We start from the raw sequence: 27,703 nt of genomic DNA, 5'->3' as shown, positions 1-27,703 counted from the left end.
TTTACATTCAGAGCCGGGGGGAGCTTGGGCAGCAGGTGGCTGCGCAAACCTCCGTTTCCCACAATGCACGTTGTGACAAAAAATTCCTCAGATGCTCCAGTTTCGTCCTGTTCTGAATGTGAACACATGGGTTTGTTTACGATGGATGGATCTAAGAAAGTGTTCACTGTGATAGGAGAGACTGAGCTGAGGAATGACAGACAGACGAACAGACCAATGAAACTGAGCGTAGGACTGAGGACGGACGGACCTGAGGACACACTGGACACAAAAGTCTGCAGCAGCTTTCATCAGATCTTCTGTTCACTGGTCTGTTGTGTGTGGTCCAGATGTTCTGTCAGACTGAATCAAAGGCAGTTCACAGCTGGTGGGTTCATGTGGGAACTCCTCTGACTTTTAGGAGAGCGTGCTCTGTTGTTGGTTCTGTTTTTCTGTGTAAATAGTTCTATCCCAGTCTGGAACAGACAGCAGAGAACAGACCAGACCCACAGCAGAACCTGATGGTCTGTGTTTGGAACCTTTGGGATATTGATGAAGTCTACCTGTGCAGGTGTGAATATTTAAACAGGTGGTGTCAGGTGCACCTGCTCTGGATCCTCTGGTCTGAGTGAAGGAGGACACATGACTGGACTCACCTGGATCTGGTCCAGGTCTGCTCTGGGCTGGTCTGACTGGACTCACCTGCATCTGGTCCAGGTCTGCTCTGGGCTGGTCTGACTGGACTCACCTGCATCTGGTCTATGTCTGCTCTGGGCTGGGCTGACTGGACTCACCTGGATCTGGTCCAGGTCTGCTCTGGGCTGGGCTGACTGGACTCACCTGCATCTGGTCCAGGTCTGCTCTGGGCTGGGCTGACTGGACTCACCTGGATCTGGTCCAGGTCTGCTCTGGGCTGGGCTGACTGGACTCACCTGGATCTGGTCCAGGTCTGCTCTGGGCTGGGCTGACTGGACTCACCTGCATCTGGTCCAGGTCTGCTCTGGGCTGGGCTGACTGGACTCACCTGGATCTGGTCCAGGTCTGCTCTGGGCTGGGCTGACTGGACTCACCTGGATCTGGTCCAGGTCTGCTCTGGGCTGGGCTGACTGGACTCACCTGGATCTGGTCCAGGTCTGCTCTGGGCTGGGCTGACTGGACTCACCTGGATCTGGTCCAGGTCTGCTCTGGGCTGGTCTGACTTTATGGAGTCAAACACAGACCCTCGAACCCTCCAGTACTGACCCGAACTATTACTGTAGGACCTAGAACCCAGGTTCATGGTCCAGATGGGAGTCAAAGGGTCCAGATGGTCCTGATGAGAGTCATCCAGGACAGGGTTCCACTGGTGCTCAGTCTGAATCTACCTGTCCACATCTGGACCTGGGGGTGCTGCTCTGATCCTCCATGGTCTGATGTCGTGGGTCAGAGCTGTTTGTCCATGCTAGAACCTCCTGAACCCCCACCCCAGGACAGAGCAGGACCTCCTGAACCCCCAAGCCCAGTGTTCACCAGTTGGGGTGGGGGGGTAGTGGTCTGTAGAAGTCAGTCACCATTTGTTTTCCTGGTGCCACCTGTACTCCAGCTGCCCCCCCCCCCCCCCCAGCCAACAGTGGCTGACTCATCAGGGACCGTCTGGATCTGACAGCTGTTGGTGTTGTGTATAAAGTCAGAGGTGTACAGGGTGAAAAGGAAGGGAACGAGCACCATTCCCTGAGGGACTCCAGCAGCACAGGTCGCATTAACTGAAAATATTCTGTCATTGACGGATTTTTTTTTTTAATGACAAAATTGTGACGACCTTCCGTCATTTTGACAGATTAAAATACTGAGGGTAGTCTATCAACGACAGTCAAACTCAACACTGTGAACAGAACCTGCTCAGGATCGCTGCTCTGTCTGTGTAACAGGGTCACTTATTTCAGCAGTGTGGGATGGACATAGTGTATTGTTATAATGACACCAAATCTGTTCATTTTATTTTCATTTCTTTTGGTTGGTACCTGACATTATGGGCCTCCCAGTCAGTATGTGGAACTTTGAGTTTGAGTCTGTTCCCCAACGAGCAATTTACAGTGTGACACCGCGCAACATAACCAGAGTTTTTGCACCTTTACCCCTTCCCTTCTGTTCCAGATTTCTGCATGAGAGCAGCTTGTTTGACAGGAGGCGCTGACCGCAGGTTTTTGTGTTTTGTCACTTCTGTCAGGAACAGAAAAAAAAAAAAAATAGACGAAGACTGCCTCCAAAGACACATGCACAGGCCTCATCCTTAAAACAAACAACAACACAGAGTCCGACACCACCACCATCAACAAGTCATCAAACATTCCATAACAGCATCCTACCTGTATAGAACCAACAACCTACCTGTATAGAACCTACAGCACCTGTGTAGAACCAACAGCACCTGTATAGAACCAACATCCTACCTGTATAGAACCTACAGCACCTGTGTAGAACCAACAGCACCTGTATAGAACCTAAAGCACCTGTGTAGAACCAACAGCACCTGTATAGAACCAACATCCTACCTGTATAGAACCAACAGCACCTTTATAGAACCAAAGGCACCTGTATAGAACCAACAGCACCTGTATAGAACCAACAGCACCTGTATAGAACCAACATCCTACCTGTATAGAACCTACAGCACCTGTGCAGAACCAACATCCTACCGTTATAGAACAAACAGCACCTTTATAGAACCAACAGCACCTGTATAGAACCAACAGCACCTTTATAGAACCAACAGCACCTGTATAGAACCAACAGCACCTTTATAGAACCAACAGCACCTGTATAGAACCAACAGAGCCTGTGTAGAACCAACATCTTACCTGTATAGAACCTACAGCACCTGTGTAGAACCAACATCCTACCTTTATAGAACCAACAGCACCTTTATAGAACCAAAAGCACCTGTATAGAGCCAACAGCACCTGTATAGAACCAACAACCTACCTGTATAGAACCTACAGCACCTGTGTAGAACCAACATCCTACCTTTATAGAACCAACAGCACCTTTATAGAACCAACAGCACCTGTATAGAACCAACAGCACCTGTATAGAACCAACAACCTACCTGTATAGAACCTACAGCACCTGTGTAGAACCAACAGCACCTGTATAGAACCAACATCCTACCTGTATAGAACCAACAGCACCTGTGTAGAACCAACATCCTACCTGTATAGAACCTACAGCACCTGTGTAGAACCAACATCCTACCGTTATAGAACAAACAGCACCTTTATAGAACCAACAGCACCTGTATAGAACCAACAGCACCTTTATAGAACCAACAGCACCTGTATAGAACCAACAGCACCTTTATAGAACCAACAGCACCTGTATAGAACCAACAGCACCTGTGTAAAACCAACATCCTACCTGTATAGAACCTACAGCACCTGTGTAGAACCAACATCCTACCTTTATAGAACCAACAGCACCTTTATAGAACCAAAAGCACCTGTATAGAGCCAACAGCACCTGTATAGAACCAACATCCTACCTGTATAGAACCTACAGCACCTGTGTAGAACCAACATCCTACCTTTATAGAACCAACAGCACCTTTATAGAACCAACAGCACCTGTATAGAACCAACAGCACCTGTATAGAACCAACAACCTACCTGTATAGAACCTACAGCACCTGTGTAGAACCAACATCCTACCTTTATAGAACAAACAGCACCTGTGTAGAACCAACAGCACCTGTGTAGAACAAACAGCACCTGTATAGAACCAACAGCACCTGTATAGAACCAACAGCACCTGTATAGAACCAACAGCACCTTTATAGAACCAACAGCACCTGTATAGAACCAACAGCACCTGTATAGAACCAACAACCTACCTGTAAAGAACCTACAGCACCTGTGTAGAACCAACATCCTACCTTTATAGAACAAACAGCACCTTTATAGAACCAACAGCACCTGTATAGAACCAACAGCACCTGTATAGAACCAACAACCTACCTGTATAGAACCTACAGCACCTGTGTACAACCAACATCCTACCTTTATAGAACCAACAGCACCTTTATAGAACCAACAGCACCTGTATAGAACAAACAGCACCCGTATAGAACCAACAGCACCTTTATAGAACCAACAGCACCTGTATAGAACCAACAGCACCTGTATAGAACCTACAGCACCTGTGTAGAACCAACATCCTACCTTTATAGAACAAACAGCACCTGTGTAGAACCAACAGCACCTGTATAGAACCAACATCCTATCTTTGTAGAACCAACAGCACCTTTATAGAACCAACAGCACCTGTATAGAACCAACAGCACCTTTATAGAACCAACAGCACCTGTATAGAACCAACAGCACCTGTGTAGAACCAACATCCTACCTGTATAGAACCTACAGCACCTGTGTAGAACCAACATCCTACCTTTATAGAACCAACAGCACCTTTATAGAACCAAAAGCACCTGTATAGAGCCAACAGCACCTGTATAGAACCAACAACCTACCTGTATAGAACCTACAGCACCTGTGTAGAACCAACATCCTACCTTTATAGAACCAACAGCACCTTTATAGAACCAACAGCACCTGTATAGAACCAACAACCTACCTGTATAGAACCTACAGCACCTGTGTAGAACCAACATCCTACCTTTATAGAACAAACAGCACCTGTGTAGAACCAACAGCACCTGTGTAGAACAAACAGCACCTGTATAGAACCAACAGCACCTTTATAGAACCAACAGCACCTGTATAGAACCAACAGCACCTGTGTAGAACCAACAGCACCTTTATAGAACCAACAGCACCTGTATAGAACCAACAGCACCTGTGTAGAACCAACAGCACCTGTGTAGAACCAACAGCACCTGTATAGAACCAACAACCTACCTGTACAGAACCTACAGCACCTGTGTAGAACCAACATCCTACCTTTATAGAACCAACAGCACCTTTATAGAACCAACAGCACCTGTATAGAACCAACAACCTACCTGTATAGAACCTACAGCACCTGTGTAGAACCAACATCCTACCTTTATAGAACCAACAGCACCTTTATAGAACCAACAGCACCTGTATAGAACAAACAGCACCTGTATAGAACCAACAGCACCTGTATAGAACCAACAGCACCTTTATAGAACCAACAGCACCTGTATAGAACCAACAGCACCTGTGTAGAACCAACATCCTACCTTTATAGAACAAACAGCACCTGTGTAGAACCAACAGCACCTGTATAGAACCAACATCCTACCTTTATAGAACCAACAGCACCTTTATAGAACCAACAGCACCTGTATAGAACCAACAGCACCTTTATAGAACCAACAGCACCTGTATAGAACCAACAGCACCTGTGTAGAACCAACATCCTACCTGTATAGAACCTACAGCACCTGTGTAGAACCAACATCCTACCTTTATAGAACCAACAGCACCTTTATAGAACCAAAAGCACCTGTATAGAGCCAACAGCACCTGTACAGAACCAACAACCTACCTGTATAGAACCTACAGCACCTGTGTAGAACCAACATCCTACCTTTATAGAACCAACAGCACCTTTATAGAACCAACAGCACCTGTATAGAACCAACAGCACCTGTATAGAACCAACAACCTACCTGTATAGAACCTACAGCACCTGTGTGGAACCGACATCCTACCTTTATAGAACCAAGAGCACCTTTATAGAACCAAGAGCACCTGTATAGAACAAACAGCACCTGTGTAGAACCAACATCCTACCTTTATAGAACCAACAGCACCTGTATAGAACCAACAACCTACTTTTATAGAACCTACAGCACCTGTGTAGAACCAACATCCTACCTTTATAGAACCAACAGCACCTGTATAGAACCAGCAACCTACCTGTATAGAACCAACAGCACCTGTGTAGAACCAACAACTTACCTGTATAGAACCTACAGCACCTGTGTAGAACCAACATCCTACCTTTATAGAACCAACAGCACCTGTATAGAACCAACAACCTACCTGTGAAGGACCAACAGCACCTTTATAGAACCAAATGCACCTGTATAGAACCAACAGCACCTGTGTAGAACCAACATCCTACCTTTATAGAACCAACAGCACCTTTATAGAACCTACAGCACCTGTGTAGAACCAACATCCTACCTTGATAGAACCAACAGCACCTGTATAGAACCAACAACCTACCTGTATAGAACCAACAGCACCTGTATAGAACCAAAAACCTACCTGTATAGAACCTACAGCACCTGTGTAGAACCAACATCCTACCTTAATAGAACCAACAGCACCTGTGTAGAACCAACAACCTACCTGTATAAAACCAACAGCACCTTTATAGAACCAACAGTCCCTGTGTAGAACCAACATCCTACCTTTATAGAAGCAACAGCACCTGTATAGAACCAACAACCTACCTGTATACAACCAACAGCACCTGTATAGAACCAACATCCTACCTTATAGAACCAACAGCACCTGTATAGAACCAACATCCTACCTTTATAGAACCAACAGCACCTGTTGGTGTAGGTAGGATGTTGGTTCTATATCCTACCTGTATAGAACCAAAAACATCTGTATAGAACAAACAGCACCTGGATAGAGCCGACATCCTACCTGTATAGGACCAACAACGCCTGTATAGAACCAACAACACCTGCATAGAACCAACAGCACTTGTATAGAACCAACAGCACCTGTGTAGAACCAACAACACCTGTATAGAACCAACAACACCTGTATAGAACCAAGAGCACCTGGATAGAACCAACATCCTACCTTTATAAAACCAACAGCACCTGTATAGAACCAAGAGCACCTGTATAGAACCAACATTCTACCTGTATAGAACCAACAGCCTACCTGTATACAACCTACAGCACCTGTGTAGAACCAACAGCGCCTGTATAGAACCAAGAGCACTTGTACAGAACCAACAGCACCTGTATAGAACCAACACCACCAGTATAAAACCAACATCCTACCTTTATAGAACCAACAACACCTGTATAGAACCAACAACACCTGTATAGAACCAACAGCACCTGTGGAGAACCAACAACCTATCTGTATAGTACCAACAACCTACCTGTATACAACCTACAGCACCTGTGTAGAACCAAGAGCACCTGTATAGAACCAACAGCACCTGTATAGAACCAAGAGCACCTGTACAGAACCAACAGCACCTGTATAGAACCAACACCACCAGTATAGAACCAACATCCTACCTTTATAGAACCAACAACACCTGTATAGAACCAACAACACCTGTATAGAACCAACAGCACCTGTATAGAACCAAAAGCACCTGTATAGAACCAACATCCTACCTTTATAGAACCAACAACACCTGTATAGAACCAACAACACCTGTATATAACCAACAACACCAGTATAGAACCAACATCCTACCTCTATAGAACCAACAGCACCTGTATAGAACCAACACCTGTATAGAACCAACAACCTACCTGTATAGAACCAACAGCACCTGTATAGAACCAACATCCTACCTGTATAGAACCAACATCCTACCTGTATAGAACCAACAGCACCTGTTTAGAACCAACAACCTTCCTATATAGAACCAACAGCACCTGTATAGAACCAACATCCTACCTCTATAGAACCAACAGCACCTGTATGGAACCAACATCCTACCTGTATAGAACCAACATCCTACCTTTATAGAACCAACAGCACCTGTATAGAACCAACAGCACCTGTATAGAACCAACATCCTACCTGTATAGACGCAACAACACCTGTATAGAACCAACAGCACCTGTATAGAACCAAAATCCTACCTGTATAGGACCAACAGCATCTGTATAGAACCAACATCCTACCTGCATAGAACCAACAACACCTGTATAGAACCAACATCCTACATGTATAGAACCAACAGCACCTGTATAGAACCAACAACACCTGTATAGAACCAACATCCTACATGTATAGAACCAACAGCACCTGCATAGAACCAACAACACCTGTATAGAACCAACATCCTACATGTATAGAACCAACAGCACCTGTTTAGAACCAACAGCACCTGTATAGAACCAACAGCACCTGTATAGAACCAACATCCTACATGTATAGAACCAACAGCACCTGTATAGAACCAACATCCTACCTGTATAGTACCAACAGCACCTGTATAGAACCAACAGCATCTGTATAGAACCAACATCCTACCTGTATAGAACCAACAGCACCTGTATAGAACCAACAGCACCTGTATAGAACCAACAACACCTGTATAGAACCAACATCCTACATGTATAGAACCAACAGCACCTGTTTAGAACCAACAGCACCTTTATAGAACCAAAAGCACCTGTATAGAACCAACAGCACCTGTATAGAACCAACATCCTACCTGTATAGACCCAACAACACCTGTATAAAACCAACAGCACCTGTATAGAACCAACAACACCTGTATAGAACTAACAACACCTGTATAGAACCAACAGCACCTGTATAGAACCAACATCCTACCTTTATAGACCCAACAACACCTGTATAGAACCAACAGCATCTGTATAGAACCAACATCCTACATGTATAGAACCAACAGCACCTGTATAGAACCAACAACACCTGTATAGAACCAACAACCTACATGTATAGACCCAACAACACCTGTATAGAACCAACAGCATCTGTATAGAACCAACATCCTACATGTATAGAACCAACAGCACCTGTATAGAACCAACATCCTACCTGTATAGAACCAACAACACCTATATAGAACCAACAGCACCAGTATAGAACCAACAACACCAGTACAGAACCAACAGCACCTGTATAGAACCAACAGCACCTTTTTAGAACCAACATCCTTCCTGTATAGAACCAACAGCACCTGTATAGAACCAACATCCTACCTGTATAGAACCAACAGCACCTTTTTAGAACCAACATCCTTCCTGTATAGAATCAACAGCACCTGTATAGAACCAACATCCTACCTGTATAGAACCAACAGCACCTGTATAGAACCAACATCCTACATGTATAGAACCAACAGCACCTGTTTAGAACCAACAGCACCTTTATAGAACCAAAAGCACCTGTATAGAACCAACAGCACCTGTATAGAACCAACATCCTACATGTATAGAACCAACAGCACCTGTTTAGAACCAACAGCACCTGTATAGAACCAAAAGCACCTGTATAGAACCAACATCCTACATGTATAGAACCAACAGCACCTGTATAGAACCAACATCCTACATGTATAGAACCAACAGCACCTGTATAGAACCAACATCCTACATGTATAGAACCAACAGCACCTGTATAGAACCAACATCCTACATGTATAGAACCAACAGCACCTGTATAGAACCAACATCCTACCCGTATAGAACCAACAGCACCTGTATAGAACCAACATTCTACATGTATAGAACCAACAGCACCTGTATAGAACCAACATCCTACATGTATAGAACCAACAGCACCTGTATAGAACCAACATCCTACCCGTATAGAACCAACAGCACCTGTATAGAACCAACATCCTACCTGTATAGAACCAACAGCACCTGTATAGAACCAACAGCATCTGTATAGAACCAACATCCTACCTGTATAGAACCAACAGCACCTGTATAGAACCAACAACACCTGTATAGAACCAACATCCTACATGTATAGAACCAACAGCACCTGTTTAGAACCAACAGCACCTTTATAGAACCAAAAGCACCTGTATAGAACCAACAGCACCTGTATAGAACCAACATCCTACATGTATAGAACCAACAGCACCTGTTTAGAACCAACAGCACCTGTATAGAACCAAAAGCACCTGTATAGAACCAACATCCTACATGTATAGAACCAACAGCACCTGTATAGAACCAACATCCTACATGTATAGAACCAACAGCACCTGTATAGAACCAACATCCTACATGTATAGAACCAACAGCACCTGTATAGAACCAACACCCTACCCGTATAGAACCAACAGCACCTGTATAGAACCAACATCCTACATGTATAGAACCAACAGCACCACTGTTCACAACTACACTGAATACAACAGCAGTCCACCTGCAGTAGTGTACAGACGTACAGTCCTTTTCCAGTCACATATTCATATATTAATATTTTCATATATTTATATTTTCATATTTTCATATATTCATATTTTCGTATATTCATATTTTCATATATTCATATTTTCTTATATTCATATTTTCGTATATTAATATTTTCATATATTCATATTTTTGTATATTCATATTTTCACATATTCATATTTTCATATATTCATATTTGTATGTATTCATAATTTCATATATTCATATTTTCGTATATTCATATTTTCATACATTAATAATTTCATATATTCGGATTTTCATATATTCATATTTTCATATATTCATATTTTCATATATTCATATTTTCGTATTTTCATATATTCATATTTTCGTATTTTCATATTTTCGTATTTTCATATATTCATATTTTTGTATTTTCATGTATTAATATTTTCATATAGTCATATTTTCGTATTTTCATATGTTCATATTTTCACTGCGTACATGGAATGTGTGTTTGACAGATTTTTTTATAGACGTTAGAACCTCCAGTCTGAGAGGGAGACACCAGGACCCGTCCAAACTCAGACCCGGGTCTGAGTCCAAACACAGACCCGGGTCTGAGTTCAGCTGATTATTTTCAGAGTGCAGCACACACACCGGCCAAAGACCCACTTCTGCTAGTCACGCCCCCCCACAGACTCCAGACTCTCATGCTGTGTCAGACCCTTTGAACCTGGTTCTGGAGCTGACGTCCTGGGTCCAGACTCTCATGCTGTGTCAGACCCTTTGAACCTGGTTCTGGAGCTGACGTCCTGGGTCCAGACTCTCATGCTGTGTCAGACCCTTTGAACCTGGTTCTGGAGCTGACGTCCTGGGTCCAGACTCTCATGCTGTCAGACCCTTTGAACCTGGTTCTGGAGCTGACGTCCTGGGTCCAGACTCTCATGCTGTCAGACCCTTTGAACCTGGTTCTGGAGCTGACGTCCTGGGTCCAGACTCTCATGCTGTGTCAGACCCTTTGAACCTGGTTCTGGAGCTGACGTCCTGGGTCCAGACTCTCATGCTGTGTCAGACCCTTTGAACCTGGTTCTGGAGCTGACGTCCTGGGTCCAGACTCTCATGCTGTGTCAGACCCTTTGAACCTGGTTCTGGAGCTGACGTCCTGGGTCCAGACTCTCATGCTGTCAGACCCTTTGAACCTGGTTCTGGAGCTGACGTCCTGGGTCCAGACTCTCATGCTGTCAGACCCTTTGAACCTGGTTCTGGAGCTGACGTCCTGGGTCCAGACTCTCATGCTGTCAGACCCTTTGAACCTGGTTCTGGAGCTGACGTCCTGGGTCCAGACTCATGCTGTGTCAGACCCTTTGAACCTGGTTCTGGAGCTGACGTCCTGGGTCCAGACTCTCATGCTGTCAGACCCTTTGAACCTGGTTCTGGAGCTGACGTCCTGGGTCCAGACTCTCATGCTGTGTCAGACCCTTTGAACCTGGTTCTGGAGCTGACGTCCTGGGTCCAGACTCACATGCTGTCAGACCCTTTGAACCTGGTTCTGGAGCTGACGTCCTGGGTCCAGACTCTCATGCTGTGTCAGACCCTTTGAACCTGGTTCTGGAGCTGACGTCCTGGGTCCAGAGTCTCATGCTGTGTCAGACCCTTTGAACCTGGTTCTGGAGCTGACGTCCTGGGTCCAGACTCTCATGCTGTGTCAGACCCTTTGAACCTGGTTCTGGAGCTGACGTCCTGGGTCCAGACTCTCATGCTGTGTCAGACCCTTTGAACCTGGTTCTGGAGCTGACGTCCTGGGTCCAGACTCTCATGCTGTGTCAGACCCTTTGAACCTGGTTCTGGAGCTGACGTCCTGGGTCCAGACTCTCATGCTGTGTCAGACCCTTTGAACCTGGTTCTGGAGCTGACGTCCTGGGTCCAGACTCTCATGCTGTCAGACCCTTTGAACCTGGTTCTGGAGCTGACGTCCTGGGTCCAGACTCTCATGCTGTCAGACCCTTTGAACCTGGTTCTGGAGCTGACGTCCTGGGTCCAGACTCATGCTGTGTCAGACCCTTTGAACCTGGTTCTGGAGCTGACGTCCTGGGTCCAGACTCTCATGTTGTTTCAGACCCTTTGAACCTGGTTCTGGAGCTGACGTCCTGGGTCCAGACTCTCATGCTGTCAGACCCTTTGAACCTGGTTCTGGAGCTGACGTCCTGGGTCCAGACTCTCATGCTGTCAGACCCTTTGAACCTGGTTCTGGAGCTGACGTCCTGGGTCCAGACTCTCATGCTGTCAGACCCTTTGAACCTGGTTCTGGAGCTGACGTCCTGGGTCCAGACTCATGCTGTGTCAGACCCTTTGAACCTGGTTCTGGAGCTGACGTCCTGGGTCCAGACTCTCATGCTGTCAGACCCTTTGAACCTGGTTCTGGAGCTGACGTCCTGGGTCCAGACTCTCATGCTGTGTCAGACCCTTTGAACCTGGTTCTGGAGCTGACGTCCTGGGTCCAGACTCTCATGCTGTCAGACCCTTTGAACCTGGTTCTGGAGCTGACGTCCTGGGTCCAGACTCTCATGCTGTGTCAGACCCTTTGAACCTGGTTCTGGAGCTGACGTCCTGGGTCCAGAGTCTCATGCTGTGTCAGACCCTTTGAACCTGGTTCTGGAGCTGACGTCCTGGGTCCAGAGTCTCATGTCGTGTCAGACCCTTTGAACCTGGTTCTGGAGCTGACGTCCTGGGTCCAGACTCTCATGCTGTCAGACCCTTTGAACCTGGTTCTGGAGCTGACGTCCTGGGTCCAGACTCTCATGTTGTGTCAGACCCTTTGAACCTGGTTCTGGAGCTGACGTCCTGGGTCCAGACTCTCATGCTGTGTCAGACCCTTTGAACCTGGTTCTGGAGCTGACGTCCTGGGTCCAGACTCTCATGCTGTCAGACCCTTTGAACCTGGTTCTGAAGCTGACGTCCTGGGTCCAGACTCTCATGCTGTGTCAGACCCTTTGAACCTGGTTCTGGAGCTGACGTCCTGGGTCTAGACTCTCATGCTGTGTCAGACCCTTTGAACCTGGTTCTGGAGCTGACGTCCTGGGTCCAGACTCTCATGCTGTGTCAGACCCTTTGAACCTGGTTCTGGAGCTGACGTCCTGGGTCCAGACTCTCATGTTGTGTCAGACCCTTTGAACCTGGTTCTGGAGCTGACGTCCTGGGTCCAGACTCTCATGCTGTCAGACCCTTTGAACCTGGTTCTGGAGCTGACGTCCTGGGTCCAGACTCTCATGCTGTGTCAGACCCTTTGAACCTGGTTCTGGAGCTGACGTCCTGGGTCCAGACTCTCATGCTGTGTCAGACCCTTTGAACCTGGTTCTGGAGCTGACGTCCTGGGTCCAGACTCTCATGCTGTCAGACCCTTTGAACCTGGTTCTGAAGCTGACGTCCTGGGTCCAGACTCTCATGCTGTCTCAGACCCTTTGAACCTGGTTCTGGAGCTGACGTCCTGGGTCCAGACTCTCATGTTGTGTCAGACCCTTTGAACCTGGTTCTGGAGCTGACGTCCTGGGTCCAGACTCTCATGCTGTGTCAGACCCTTTGAACCTGGTTCTGGAGCTGACGTCCTGGGTCCAGACTCTCATGCTGTCAGACCCTTTGAACCTGGTTCTGGAGCTGACGTCCTGGGTCCAGACTCTCATGCTGTCAGACCCTTTGAACCTGGTTCTGGAGCTGACGTCCTGGGTCCAGACTCTCATGTTGTTTCAGACCCTTTGAACCTGGTTCTGGAGCTGACGTCCTGGGTCCAGACTCTCATGCTGTGTCAGACCCTTTGAACCTGGTTCTGGAGCTGACGTCCTGGGTCCAGACTCTCATGCTGTCAGACCCTTTGAACCTGGTTCTGGAGCTGACGTCCTGGGTCCAGACTCTCATGCTGTGTCAGACCCTTTGAACCTGGTTCTGGAGCTGACGTCCTGGGTCCAGACTCTCATGCTGTCAGACCCTTTGAACCTGGTTCTGAAGCTGACGTCCTGGGTCCAGACTCTCATGCTGTGTCAGACCCTTTGAACCTGGTTCTGGAGCTGACGTCCTGGGTCCAGACTCTCATGCTGTCAGACCCTTTGAACCTGGTTCTGGAGCTGACGTCCTGGGTCCAGACTCTCATGTTGTTTCAGACCCTTTGAACCTGGTTCTGGAGCTGACGTCCTGGGTCCAGACTCTCATGCTGTCAGACCCTTTGAACCTGGTTCTGGAGCTGACGTCCTGGGTCCAGACTCTCATGCTGTGTCAGACCCTTTGAACCTGGTTCTGGAGCTGACGTCCTGGGTCCAGACTCTCATGCTGTGTCAGACCCTTTGAACCTGGTTCTGGAGCTGACGTCCTGGGTCCAGACTCTCATGCTGTCAGACCCTTTGAACCTGGTTCTGGAGCTGACGTCCTGGGTCCAGACTCTCATGTTGTGTCAGACCCTTTGAACCTGGTTCTGGAGCTGACGTCCTGGGTCCAGACTCTCATGTTGTGTCAGACCCTTTGAACCTGGTTCTGGAGCTGACGTTCTGGGTCCAGACTCTCATGCTGTGTCAGACCCTTTGAACCTGGTTCTGGAGCTGACGTCCTGGGTCCAGACTCTCATGCTGTCAGACCCTTTGAACCTGGTTCTGGAGCTGACGTCCTGGGTCCAGACTCTCATGCTGTGTCAGACCCTTTGAACCTGGTTCTGGAGCTGACGTCCTGGGTCCAGACTCTCATGCTGTCAGACCCTTTGAACCTGGTTCTGGAGCTGACGTCCTGGGTCCAGACTCTCATGCTGTCAGACCCTTTGAACCTGGTTCTGGAGCTGACGTCCTGGGTCCAGACTCTCATGCTGTCAGACCCTTTGAACCTGGTTCTGGGGCTGTCGTCCTGGGTCCCGACTCTCATGCTGTGTCAGACCCTTTGAACCTGGTTCTGGAGCTGACGTCCTGGGTCCAGACTCTCATGCTGTGTCAGACCCTTTGAACCTGGTTCTGGAGCTGACGTCCTGGGTCCAGACTCTCATGCTGTGTCAGACCCTTTGAACCTGGTTCTGGAGCTGACGTCCTGGGTCCAGACTCTCATGCTGTGTCAGACCCTTTGAACCTGGTTCTGGAGCTGACGTCCTGGGTCCAGACTCTCATGCTGTGTCAGACCCTTTGAACCTGGTTCTGGAGCTGACGTCCTGGGTCCAGACTCTCATGTTGTTTCAGACCCTTTGAACCTGGTTCTGGAGCTGACGTCCTGGGTCCAGACTCTCATGCTGTGTCAGACCCTTTGAACCTGGTTCTGGAGCTGACGTCCTGGGTCCAGACTCTCATGCTGTCAGACCCTTTGAACCTGGTTCTGGAGCTGACGTCCTGGGTCCAGACTCTCATGCTGTGTCAGACCCTTTGAACCTGGTTCTGGAGCTGACGTCCTGGGTCCAGACTCTCATGCTGTCAGACCCTTTGAACCTGGTTCTGGAGCTGACGTCCTGGGTCCAGACTCTCATGCTGTCAGACCCTTTGAACCTGGTTCTGGAGCTGACGTCCTGGGTCCAGAGTCTCATGTCGTGTCAGACCCTTTGAACCTGGTTCTGGAGCTGACGTCCTGGGTCCAGACTCTCATGCTGTGTCAGACCCTTTGAACCTGGTTCTGGAGCTGACGTCCTGGGTCCAGACTCTCATGCTGTCAGACCCTTTGAACCTGGTTCTGGAGCTGACGTCCTGGGTCCAGACTCTCATGCTGTCAGACCCTTTGAACCTGGTTCTGGAGCTGACGTCCTGAGTCCAGCTCTGTGGACTAACAGCTCACAGAACCTGTCCACTGGTTCTGTCAGGTTCTGTTGGACCCACATACAGCTGAAGGGGTTTGGAACCAGGCTGGTCCTCTAACAGCAGCTGGACTCTAACCTGGGTCTGGGTCTGGGTCTGGGTCGGGGTCTGAGCTCCAGGATCAGATAAATATAACCAGGGTCATCCTGTGGTCCATTTGGGACCTGGCACCGTCCCCACAATAACTGCACTGATGGTACAGCTAAGCCAAGCTGGGGGGGGGGGGGGGGGGGGGGGTTTCTGTGGAAGGGGGGGGGGTTGTTTCTGTGGCCTCACAGGACTCCTGCCTGGGGGTCTAGGCTTAAGAGGCTGAGCCCCAAAGGGAGGGGTCTGGGTTAAAGATAAGGGACCTGGACCTGTAAAGTCCATGTGGGCTGTGGGGACTTTCAGATGTGGACCAGAACAATGGAGGAGGGGGGGGGGGGGGGGGGCAGGCAAACACAGAGCGTGGACAGGGGGGGGGGGGGGGTCTAAAAGTGGACCTGGAACTGCATCAACATGTGACTGCAGCAGCCAAACACTTATAGAAGTCCAGAGGGGACGGGGTTTTCCTCAGATCCACATCTGAACCAGTCTACTGTGGGACCGACTGGAGTGAAGGGACTGGACCCAGAGGAACCTGGACATGGGTCTAAGGGACTGGACCCAAAGGAACCTGGACCTGGGTCTAAGGGACTGGACCCAGAGGCACCTGGGTACCAAACCAAACCCATGTGGGTTCAGTCCTGTCCAGTTGGTCTAGTTTGGACCCGGTCCAGTTTGTCCTTGTTGGTGTTTTCATTGAACAGTGTTGGGTTCTGCTGTGGTTCTGGTTCTGGTCCAGTCCTGTCTGTCCACATGTGTTCATTGTGGTCCAGTCCAGTCTGGTTCTGTTCTGGTTCTGGTTCTGGCTGAAGGCAGATGTGGCCCATTCCAGTCTGGTTCTGTCTGGTTCTGGTCCTGGTTTGGGGCAGGTGTTGGATCAGAACAGTCAGTGTTGGAGTTTTTTTTATTGGAACTGTCAGAACACATGGAACCAGGATCAGCTGACAGGAAGTGGACTTTGACTGACAGCTGCATCAGCTGGTGATCACAGCTCTGGCTCCTCCTCCTCCCCCTAACCCTAACCCTCCCCCAGTAGTCCAGGTCAGACCCAGTAAACTCAGTCCCAGTAGTCCAGGTCAGACCCAGTAAACTCAGTCGCAGTAGTCCAGATCAGACCCAGTAAACTCAGTCCCAGTAGTCCAGGTCAGACCCAGTAAACTCAGTCCCAGTAGTCCAGATCAGACCCAGTAAACTCAGTCCCAGTAGTCCAGATCAGACCCAGTAAACTCAGTCCCAGTAGTCCAGGTCAGACCCAGTAAACTCAGTCCCAGTAGTCCAGGTCAGACCCAGTAAACTCAGTCGCAGTAGTCCAGATCAGACCCAGTAAACTCAGTCCCAGTAGTCCAGGTCAGACCCAGTATACTCAGTCCCAGTAGTCCAGGTCAGACCCAGTAAACTCAGTCCCAGTAGTCCAGATCAGACCCAGTAAACTCAGTCCCAGTAGTCCAGGTCAGACCCAGTATACTCAGTCCCAGTAGTCCAGGTCAGACCCAGTAAACTCAGTCCCAGTAGTCCAGGTCAGACCCAGTAAACTCAGTCCCAGTAGTCCAGATCAGACCCAGTAAACTCAGTCCCAGTAGTCCAGATCAGACCCAGTAAACTCAGTCCCAGTAGTCCAGGTCAGACCCAGTAAACTCAGTCCCAGTAGTCCAGATCAGACCCAGTAAACTCAGTCCCAGTAGTCCAGGTCAGACCCAGTAAACTCAGTCCCAGTAGTCCAGGTCAGATCTGATCTCAGTCCAGTCTTCGATGGTAAAACAGTCTGTGTGTATAATTAGTTCAGATCAATTACAACACAGTCATGGTCCCCACAGTGACAGGAACATGAGCAGGGTTACACCTCCTCCAGTCTACAGTCCAGACAGAGCTCCTTTATGTGTGTGGTTCTGGTCCTGGTTCTGGTTCTGGTTCTGGTTCTGGTCCTGGTTCTGGTTGTGGTCCTAGTCATGGTCCTGGTCCTGGTTCTGGTTCTAGTTGTGGTCCTGGTTGTGGTCCTGGTTCTGGTCCTGGTTGTAGTTCTAGTTGTGGTCCTGATTGTGGTCCTGGTTCTGATTGTGGTTCTGGTTCTGGTCCTGGTTCTAGTTCTAGTTCTAGTTGTGGTCCTGGTTGTGGTCCTGGGTGTGGTCCTGGTTGTGGTCCTGGTTGTGGTCCTGGTTCTGGTCCTGGTTCTAGTTCTAGTTGTGGTCCTGGTTGTGGTCCTGGTTGTGGTCCTGGTTCTAGTTCTAGTTGTGGTCCTGGTTGTGGTCCTGGTTCTGGTCCTGGTTCTAGTTCTAGTTGTGGTCCTGGTTGTGGTCCTGGTTCTGGTTGTGGTCCTGGTTCTGGTCCTGGTTCTAGTTCTAGTTGTGGTCCTGGTTGTGGTCCTGGTTGTGGTCCTGGTGGATGGCCTGTAGACCTCCAGAGCAGAACCAGGAGCTCAGGAGCAGAGGTCCACAGGGTTCAGACTTTTATAGAACAGGATTAGCACCTGGTTACACTGACTGGGTTTGTTTGTCTGTTTGTTTTGTTTCATTTGTTTGTTTGTTTTCTTTGTTTGTTTGTTTTTGTTTGTTTTGTTTGTGTGTGTGTTTTGTTCATTTTGTTGTTTGTTTTGTTTATTTTTTGGTTGTTTGGTTGTTTGGTTTGGTTGTTTTTGTTTGTTTGTTTGTTTGTTTTAGTTGTTTGGTTGGTTTGTTGGTTTGATTCGTTTTGTTTGATTGATTGTTTTGTTTTGGTTGTTTTGTTTGATTGTTTCTTTGTTGTGTTTGTTTGTTTGTTGTTTTGTTTGTGTGTGTTTTGTTTATTTTGTTTGTTGTTTGTTTAGTTTATTTTTGTTTGTTTGTTTGTTTGGTTGGTTGGTTTGGTTGTTTTTGGGTTTTTTTGGTTGGTTGATTGGTTGGTTGGTTTCTTTGTTTCTTTGTTTGTTTTAGTGTTTTGGTTGGTTGGTTGGTTGGTTTTGTTTGATTGATTGTTTGATTGATTGTTTTGTTTTGGTTGTTTGTTTTGGTTGATTGTTTCTTTGTTTTGTTTGATTGTTTCTTTGTTGTTTGTTTTCTTGTTTGTTTTGTTTGTTTGTTTTGTTTGTTTGTTTTCATTTGCTTGGTTTGTTTGTGTTGATTTGTTTGTTTTCTTGTTTGTTTGGTTTGTTTGTGTTGATTTGTTTGTTTTAGTTTGTTTATTTTCTTGTTTGTTTTTGTTTGCTTTGTTTGTGTTGATTTGTTTGTTTTGTTTGTTTGTTTTCTTGTTTGTTTGTTTGTTTGTTTGTATAATGTCGACAGTGTTTACATGTCCACCTATGACCACACCATCGTCACCTTTCTACAGACCCTCAGCAGGTCAGCTCAGCTCAGGTCAGGTCAGCTCAGGTCAGGTCAGGTCAGGTCAGGTCAGCTCAGGTCAGTTCAGCTCAGGTCAGCTCAGGTCAGGTCAGCTCAGGTCAGGTCAGCTCAGGTCAGCTCAGGTCAGCTCAGGTCAGTTCAGCTCAGGTCAGCTCAGGTCAGCTCAGCTCAGGTCAGGTCAGCTCAGGTCAGCTCAGGTCAGGTCAGGTCAGGTCAGGTCAGTTCAGCTCAGGTCAGCTCAGGTCAGGTCAGGTCAGCTCAGGTCAGCTCAGGTCAGGTCAGCTCAGGTCAGCTCAGGTCAGGTCAGCTCAGGTCAGCTCAGGTCAGGTCAGCTCAGGTCAGGTCAGCTCAGCTCAGGTCAGCTCAGCTCAGGTCAGCTCAGGTCAGCTCAGGTCAGCTCAGGTCAGCTCAGCTCAGCTCAGGTCAGGTCAGCTCAGGTCAGCTCAGGTCAGCTCAGGTCAGGTCAGGTCAGCTCAGGTCAGGTCAGCTCAGGTCAGCTCAGGTCAGCTCAGGTCAGGTCAGGTCAGCTCAGATCAGGTCAGCTCAGGTCAGCTCAGCTCAGGTCAGCTCAGCTCAGGTCAGGTCAGGTCAGGTCAGGTCAGGTCAGGTCAGGTCAGGTCAGGTCAGGTGTCTGTAGTGGGACATTTAATCTACTCCTGCAGATACAGTCTCCTTTCTTGTATCTTCTCAAATAGAAAAGCATTAAATGCAGATGTACCAGCTGATCTGTCAATGTTAGCGTTAGCATTCTACACCTCTGGTTCTTCTGCCCCCAACAGGCCAAAACGTTCATGTGCAGTTCAATCCTAAATGTGGCGGTTGTAGTTCCACCTGGTTCTGGGTAAAGAATCTGATGTTCATTCACATTGTTTCTTTGCTGTTTCTTTGTCGTTTCTTTGTCGTTTCTTTGTTTGGCTGTAGATCGTGAGTCTCGAGAACATGAAGATGCCGTCACTCCAGAGATTCCAGACGACGTGCTGCCGGCTAAAGTGCCTCTGCTGCCCAAAGACATAGTCAACAGTAAAAAGGTCCAGGCTTTACGCAAAGAGCAGAAGAGGAAGCTGGGAAAGCAGCGCTCCATGGGCTCAGCGCTGGATTACTCCCCTGTGCCTGTGGACAAGCACGAGCCCGAGTTCGTAAGTGTTCACAGTTTGGACGGGCTTTGATCTAGTGTCATTGGTCTGCTGTATTTAAAATGGCAGACTGGAAGTTTGGCAGAAGAAGCTGAACCCACTGTCTGCTGTCATTATTAAATCAGACATTAACGCTGCATTTGCACTACGTGGTACCGGCTCCACTCCACTCGGCCTTTTTGTGTTTCCATTATGAAAAAGGACCTGGAATCTGGTACCTTGTTCTAGTTTTTTGGAATCTGGTACCTTGTACTAGTTTTTTGGAATCTGGTACCTTGTACTAGTTTTTTGGAATCTGGTACCTGGTCCTAGTTTTTTGGAATCTGGTACCTGGTCCTAGTTTTTTGGAATCTGGTACCTGGTCCTAGTTTTTTGGAATCTGGTACCTGGTCCTAGTTTTTTGGAATCTGGTACCTGGTACTATTTTTTTGGAATCTGGTACCTGGTACTATTTTTTTGGTATCACCTCCGCTGAGGTTCCAGGACTGGGGACCAGATACTAAAGGTGACACTGTGTAAACACTGCAGACCTCTGATTGGTCAGAGTCATCTCTGTGCCCCGCCCTTTTACAAAAACAGATGCAGTAGTTGACAGTAAATGTGTCAGTAGGTGAATCCACATGATGACAGTAAACTGTAAAACTACACCAGTCAGTCAGGAGGTTCAGTCTGTGGTGGACGACGCAAAAATTCAGCAGGAGTTTGACGAGACAACAGGCAACGAGCGAGTTTATCAACGATTCTGAACAGACGAGTAGGAGGAACGCACCGCATCGCTATGACGACCAGGTACTGGAAAGTGGGTAGTATCCTGGAATGGAAACGGTCTGGAATAGGACCTGGTACCAGAGTGGAAACGGTCTGGAATAGGACCTGGTACCAGAGTGGAAATGGTATGGAATAGGACCTGGTACCAGAGTGGAAACGGTCTGGAATAGGACCTGGTACCAGAGTGGAAAGGGTCTGGAATAGGACCTGGTACCAGAGTGGAGTGGAGTCCAGTTGAGCCGGTTCCATGTAGTGGACATGCAGCATAACATGCTTTTGAAGTGTGTTTTGAACTGAGGGAAATGGAATTGTTTGGAACAGCCTTTCAACAGTTCCAAACACAGGCAGGATGTTGTGTTTGTGACGCTGCTGCCAGACCTGGACTCTTGTGGACTCTTGTGGACTCTGGTGGTCTTTTGCGTGCAGGGTCCGTGCAGGAGGAAACTGGACGGGATCATCCAGGGCATGAAGGACACGTCTCGGGTCATGGCTCTGTCCTTGTACCTGCCCAACTGTGACCGCAAAGGATTCTTCAAACGCAAACAAGTGAGTTCACCTCCGTTTGATGGACTTTAAAAAAGCCTTTCAGATAGTTTTAGACTTCTTATTGTTGGTCACATGACTTTAAATGTCATTGACACGGGCAGTAAAATGGAAACAGTCGAATGATCAGCTGTTTGAGAGGCTTATGGAAGTGTCTTTGTCCAGATAATACTCACCACTATGTGTTCACTAGACCAGGGGTTCCCAAACTTTTAAACGTGTCACCCCCAAAATAAAGGTACCACAGACTGGTGACACCCCCCCCCACCACCACCACCACCCATGCACACAGGAGGCCCCCACTGATACTGGGGCATATTTGCATTGCATTATGGGTACCTGGCATCTGACTCACTGTGTTCAGTTTTATATGCAGGGGTTCGGGGGGGTTCATGTGTTTGTTTTACACGTTTATTAGCCCTTTTTTTGAGTATGTTTATTAGTGCGACACCATTAGTCAAACCTGTCAGACCACCTATGATGAACCTGTTTGTCATATTAATGAAGCCTTTGTTCTTTCAAAGTAAGAGCACTTCCTACACACCTGGAAACTCTGTATTAGGATCATTCCTTCAAAGGCTGTTCCACAGGTGTCAAACATGCATCCCAGGGGCCAAATCCGGTCCACCAAAGAGTCCAGTCTGGCCCCCCAAAGGGTCCAGTCTGGCCCCCCAAAGGCTCCAGTCCGGCCCCCCAAAGGGTCCAGTCCAGCACCCCAAAGGGTCCAGTCCAGCCCCCCAAAGGGTCCAGTCCAGCCCTGTGGAAATGCAAAAATTACACTGAAGATCTGACCGATCCTTTGAGTCCAGTTCCACATTCAGACCAGTTCAGTCTGCAGTGGGCAGGACCAGTCCAATACTGTCAGAAGAACAGAAGTAATGACAACTGACAATGTCTCTGTTTGGAAATGGAAATATTTCCATGGATTTACACTAAAACTAAGTAGAATTCACAGAAAATGTGAATAACCTGAAATGTTTTAGGAGAAGTGTAATTTTAACAGTATTCTGTCTGTTCTGTATGTTTGGTGCATTTGTAGATCCACTGTGATCTGTACGTTCTAATGAACATGTGGAAATGATAAACTGAGGCAGAATAGTGTTCAAATGACACTGATTTGTTCAGTTTGTTCATGTTATTCACATCTTTTGAAAGGATAGTTTGTAGATCTAAACATATTCAATGTTTAATTTTACTTTTTTTGCTCTAAAACACAGATAAAAGTTTGGAGTTGTCATTATTTCTATATTATTGTGTTCTTATTTTCCTGGTTCGGTCCGCTGCAGATCAGATTGAACTGAATGTGGAACTGAACCAATGTGAGTTTGACAGAACTGGACGATTGCATCCACACTGGCCTTCATCAGTCAGAACCACCTCAGGGACCACACCAAGAGGTTTCTGAAAATTACCCCCCCCCCCCCTCCCCTTTGTGAACACCTGCACTACAGTAGTATTCAGTGTTGGGCAAATTACTTTTAAAAAGTAATTAGTTACAGTTATGAGTTACTTTCCCAAAAAAGTAATTGAATTAGCAACAGAATTACTCCTTCATAAATGTAATTACCGTAAATTCCGGACTATAAGCCGCTACTTTTTTCCCACGCTTTAAACACTGCGGCTTATACTCCGACGCGGCTTATACGACGATTTTCCCTTATTGCCTGCCACACCCCAGGGAAGAATCTGTTTATTGTTACCAGGTATGCAGGAATGGATAACATTAATAACTTAACCTTTATAAAGTTAATAGTAACACACACAAAAGGGGAACTTTTAAGGAAAAATAGTAAACCTTCAAATGTTAACATTGTTTCACAAATATACAAAACAAAACTCTGAATGAAAACACCCAATAAAGCTCTCCAGAGACCGTCATAAATTTAAAGCATCTCAGAATTAATGCGCATGTCGTGAGAGACAGCGAGTGCATATTGAGGCACAGACACCGCCGGTGGCTCACTTCCGGTACCACGGCTCGGTGCTGCGGCACCTTGGCTCGAGGTGCCGGTGGTGCCGCGGCACCTCGGTGGCACCGCAGTGCCACGGCACCTCCTCGGTGCCACAGCTCGGTGTCAGGTGCCATGGCGCCGTGGGACCATGGCTTGGTAACACAGCTCAGCTTGGTACCACGGCTCGGTACCAGGTACCACAGCACAGTGCCAAGTACCGTGGCATCTCGTCCCTACTGCACGTCGTGCGTAATGTTAAATGAAAATGATATTACAACAGACATAATTACTTGTTTTTAATCTTTATCCATCCATCCATCCATCCATTTTCTTCCGCTTATCCGGGGCCGGGTCGCGGGGGTAACAGTCTAAGCAGGGATACCCAGACTTCCTTCTCCCCAGACACTTCTTCCAGCTCTTCCGGGGGGACCCCGAGGCGTTCCCAGTCCAGCCCACAGACATAGTCTCTCCAACGTGTCCTGGGTCTTCCCCGAGGTCTCCTCCCTGTGGGACATGCCCGGAACACCTCCCCAGGGAGGCGTCCAGGAGGCATCCGAAACAGATGTCTGATCCACCTCAGCTGGCCCCTCTCGACACGGAGGAGCAGCGGCTCTACTCCGAACTCCTCTCTGGTGACTGAGCTCCTCCCCCTATCCCTAAGGGTGCGCCCAGCCACCCTGCGGAGGAAACTCATTTGGACCGCTTTTATCCTGGATCTTGTCCTTTCGGTCCTGACCCAAAGCTCATGACCATAGGTGAGGGTAGGAACGTAGACTGACCGGTAAATCCAGAGCTTCTCCTCTTGGCTCAGCTCCTTCTTCACCACAACCGACCGGTACAGCAACTGCATCACTGCAGACGCTGCACCGATCCGTCTGTCAATCTGACGCTCCATCCTTCCCTCACTCGTGAACAAGACCCTGAGATACTTAAACTCCTCCACTTGGGGCAAAGACTCCCCACCGACCCGGAGAGGGCAGACCACCTTTTTCCGGTCGAGAACCATGGCCTCGGATTTGGAGGTGCTGATCCTCATCCCGCTCGCTTCACACTCGGCTGCAAACCGCCCCAGGACACGCTGAAGGTCCAGGTTCGATGAGGCCAACAGGACAACGTCATCTGCGAAAAGCAGAGATGAAATCCTGTGGTCCCCAAACCGGACCCCCTCCGGCCCCTGGCTGCACCTAGAAATTCTATCCATAAAAATTATGAACAGAACCGGTGACAAAGGGCAGCCCTGCCGGAGACCAACATGACCTGGAACAGGTCTGACTTACTGCCGGCAATGCGAACCAGGCTCCTGCTTTGGTCGTACAAGGACCGGACTGCCCTTAGCAAAGGGCCCCGGACCCCATACTCCCAAAGCACCCCCCACAGGATACCATGAGGGACACGGTCGAACGCCTTCTCCAGATCCACAAAACACATGTGGACTGGTCGGGCGAACTCCCATGAACCCTCGAGCACCCGATGGAGAGTATAGAGCTGGTCCAGCGTTCCACGACCAGGATGAAACCGCATTGTTCCTCCTGGATCCGAGGTTCGACTATCGGTCGGATCCTCCTCTCCAGTACCTGGAATAGTCTTTCCCCGGGAGGCTGAGGAGTGTGATCCCCCTGTAGTTGGAGCACATCCTCCGGTCCCCTTTCTTAAAAAGGGGACCACCATCCCAGTCTGCCAATCCAGAGGTACTGTCCCTGACCGCCACGCGATGTTACAGAGATCTTTATATTTTAAAAATAAATTAAAAGTCCTACTCTAACGAAAAACAAACATTTGTTCACTTTCAAGTGTCTTTCAAGTAATTTTAAGTCCGTGAATCCACAGCCGGCGCAAAAGCAAGTCAATCCCGTATCGGCACGAATCCAAAGGAAACCCCAATAAGTCCACCGACAAAAAAAAAGAAAGAGAAAATGTACTTTTATTACTATCATTTTATTGCCTCGTTTTTAGTCTTTTGTTTTTTAATCATCATATTAACAACGAATCAACCTATAGATATGACAGCAAGCTCACACATATCAGACCCATTTACACACAGGGAAGAATTTCATTTGAACTCAAAGAAAACCTTCATCCAATTACCGTCCAGTTTTGATGCAATGAAAAAACAGGTTCCACTGGGTCCCATAGACTCCCATAGAAGCCAGGCTTCAACAGGAAATGCACTGACCACAGATCGTATGAAGAAACAGCGCAACGGGAATGTACGAGAAGTGAACAACATGGAGTCTGATGATTTGTGATAAAGCTGATTCTGAACCAACTCGTCTGTGAGATGAACGTGTTTGAACACATGTGTAGTCAATGAAATGTCAACACAACCAAACAGATTTAACCATTTAATTTTGGTAATGATAGGGGAAGCCGGGCTTCTCTGTCAGTCTGTAAGAAATCACCACTGGTGGACACCTGCGGCTTATAAACCGGTGCGGCTTATACGTGTACAAAATTGATTTTCTTTCTAAAATTAGGGTCTGCGGCTTATATTCAGGTGCAGTCTATAGTTTGGAATTTACGGTAGTTACCAGGGAACATAATTATTGCGCTACATTTTTGAAAAACCTTCAAATATGTAAAAGAAAATTGATTTCTGAGCGTGTTTCACAGTCAGTTATTGAGTAGAACAGCAGACAGGGACTGAAGACCAGGACTGTGGGGAGGATGGGGTCCACCAGGGCCAGGCTGGGGTCCACCGGGGCCAGGCTGGGGTCCACCGGGGTCCGTCTTTTCCACCTCATCAGTGCAGATGTGCATTTACAGAAGCAGATGCTCCTCCAGTTAATCCACATCTGCACTGTTTTCAGTCGCTCCTCCTGATCCAGTCAGACTGGCACTGAGAACTCCTCCCCTAAATCATCTGAGAACTCCTCCCCTTAGCTGCATTCAGGTGCCTGTGTTGTGCTGGTTCAACTCAAACTCATAGATGTTATTAGCTGTTCAGGTGAAGGGGGCGTGGACAACTCAGACTCATGGACACGCAGGTGAAGCATGAAGGCAGTGGTGGTAATTTGAATAGAAGAACGACTTGTAAACAAACGGCTCACAATGAATCGGTTCTTATCATTCACTTAAAAGAGCCGCTCAAAAGACACGACTCATCGGCGAACATCACACCTCTGGTAGCTGGATGAGTCAGGACAGAGAACAGCTGTGCACAGATGAGGTTCACTGTTCACTACCAACAGTGATGTGTTCAACTGGGAGGTCAAACCAGTGTTCCCAGCGCCAGCCGGCTCTGAACTGGTGAACGAGCCGATCTGTTCACTGTAAACGCTCCATGAACTGTCTGTGTCCTAAAGCCCCTCCCATCTTCATCATGTGACTGGACCTCATGTAGAAGGCTGTCCCATAGTTAAAGCAGACCGGCACAGACGGGGGGGCAGTATTGTCACCGGCTCCAGCTGAACTCAGCGGTGTCGCCCGCCGTAGCTCCGCCCACTTCCATCTGCCTCACCCAGCTGAGGAAACTCAAAGGGAGCAGGTAGATCCACAACCACTGTCTGTAGGTGATAGTCCAGGGGAAGTCCTCCTGGAGGTTTAAAGGGTCTGCAGCACCGGACCACATGAGGACTATTCTGTTTTTACACACCGCTAAGGCAACAGGCACACAGGCTAACTATACTGAGAAGCTAGGCTAACTATACTGAGAAGCTAGGCTAACTGTACTGAGAAGCTAGGCTAACTATACTTAGAAGCTAGGCTAACCATACTGAGAAGCTAGGCAAACTATATTGAGAAGCTAGGCTAACCGCGATAATAACTCTAAGCAGCAGTGGGCAGAACAGAACCACCACTGACACCAGTGGAACCCAGCGGTCTGTATGTAGAACTGATACTGGTGAAAGAGAAGGAATAAACGACACACAGGAGTTTAGCGGGTCCATCCTTTAACAGGAGTTTAGCGGGTCCATCCTTTAACAGGAGTTTAGCGGGTCCATCCTTTAACTGCAGTTTAGCGGGTCCATCCTTTAACAGGAGTTTAGCGGGTCCATCCTTTAACAGCAGTTTAGCGGGTACATCCTTTAACAGGAGTTTAGCGGGT

General features: G+C 47.8%; 1 protein-coding gene across 1 annotated transcript in view; it reads left to right on the top strand.

Moving 5' to 3' along the window:
* igfbp5b (insulin-like growth factor binding protein 5b) overlaps positions 1-27,703 on the top strand; it is a 50,985-nt gene that overhangs the window by 21,560 nt on the left and 1,722 nt on the right. Inside the window, exons 2-3 of the mRNA XM_030125736.1 lie at positions 20,184-20,398; positions 21,590-21,709. Of these exons, the coding sequence (XP_029981596.1) occupies positions 20,184-20,398; positions 21,590-21,709 (335 nt within the window). The remainder of the gene's footprint in view (positions 1-20,183; positions 20,399-21,589; positions 21,710-27,703) is intronic.

The sequence above is a fragment of the Sphaeramia orbicularis genome, chromosome 21 (genome assembly GCF_902148855.1).
Source record: "Sphaeramia orbicularis chromosome 21, fSphaOr1.1, whole genome shotgun sequence".
NCBI lineage: Eukaryota > Metazoa > Chordata > Actinopteri > Kurtiformes > Apogonidae > Sphaeramia > Sphaeramia orbicularis.
This window is presented reverse-complemented; position numbering and strand designations above follow the sequence as displayed.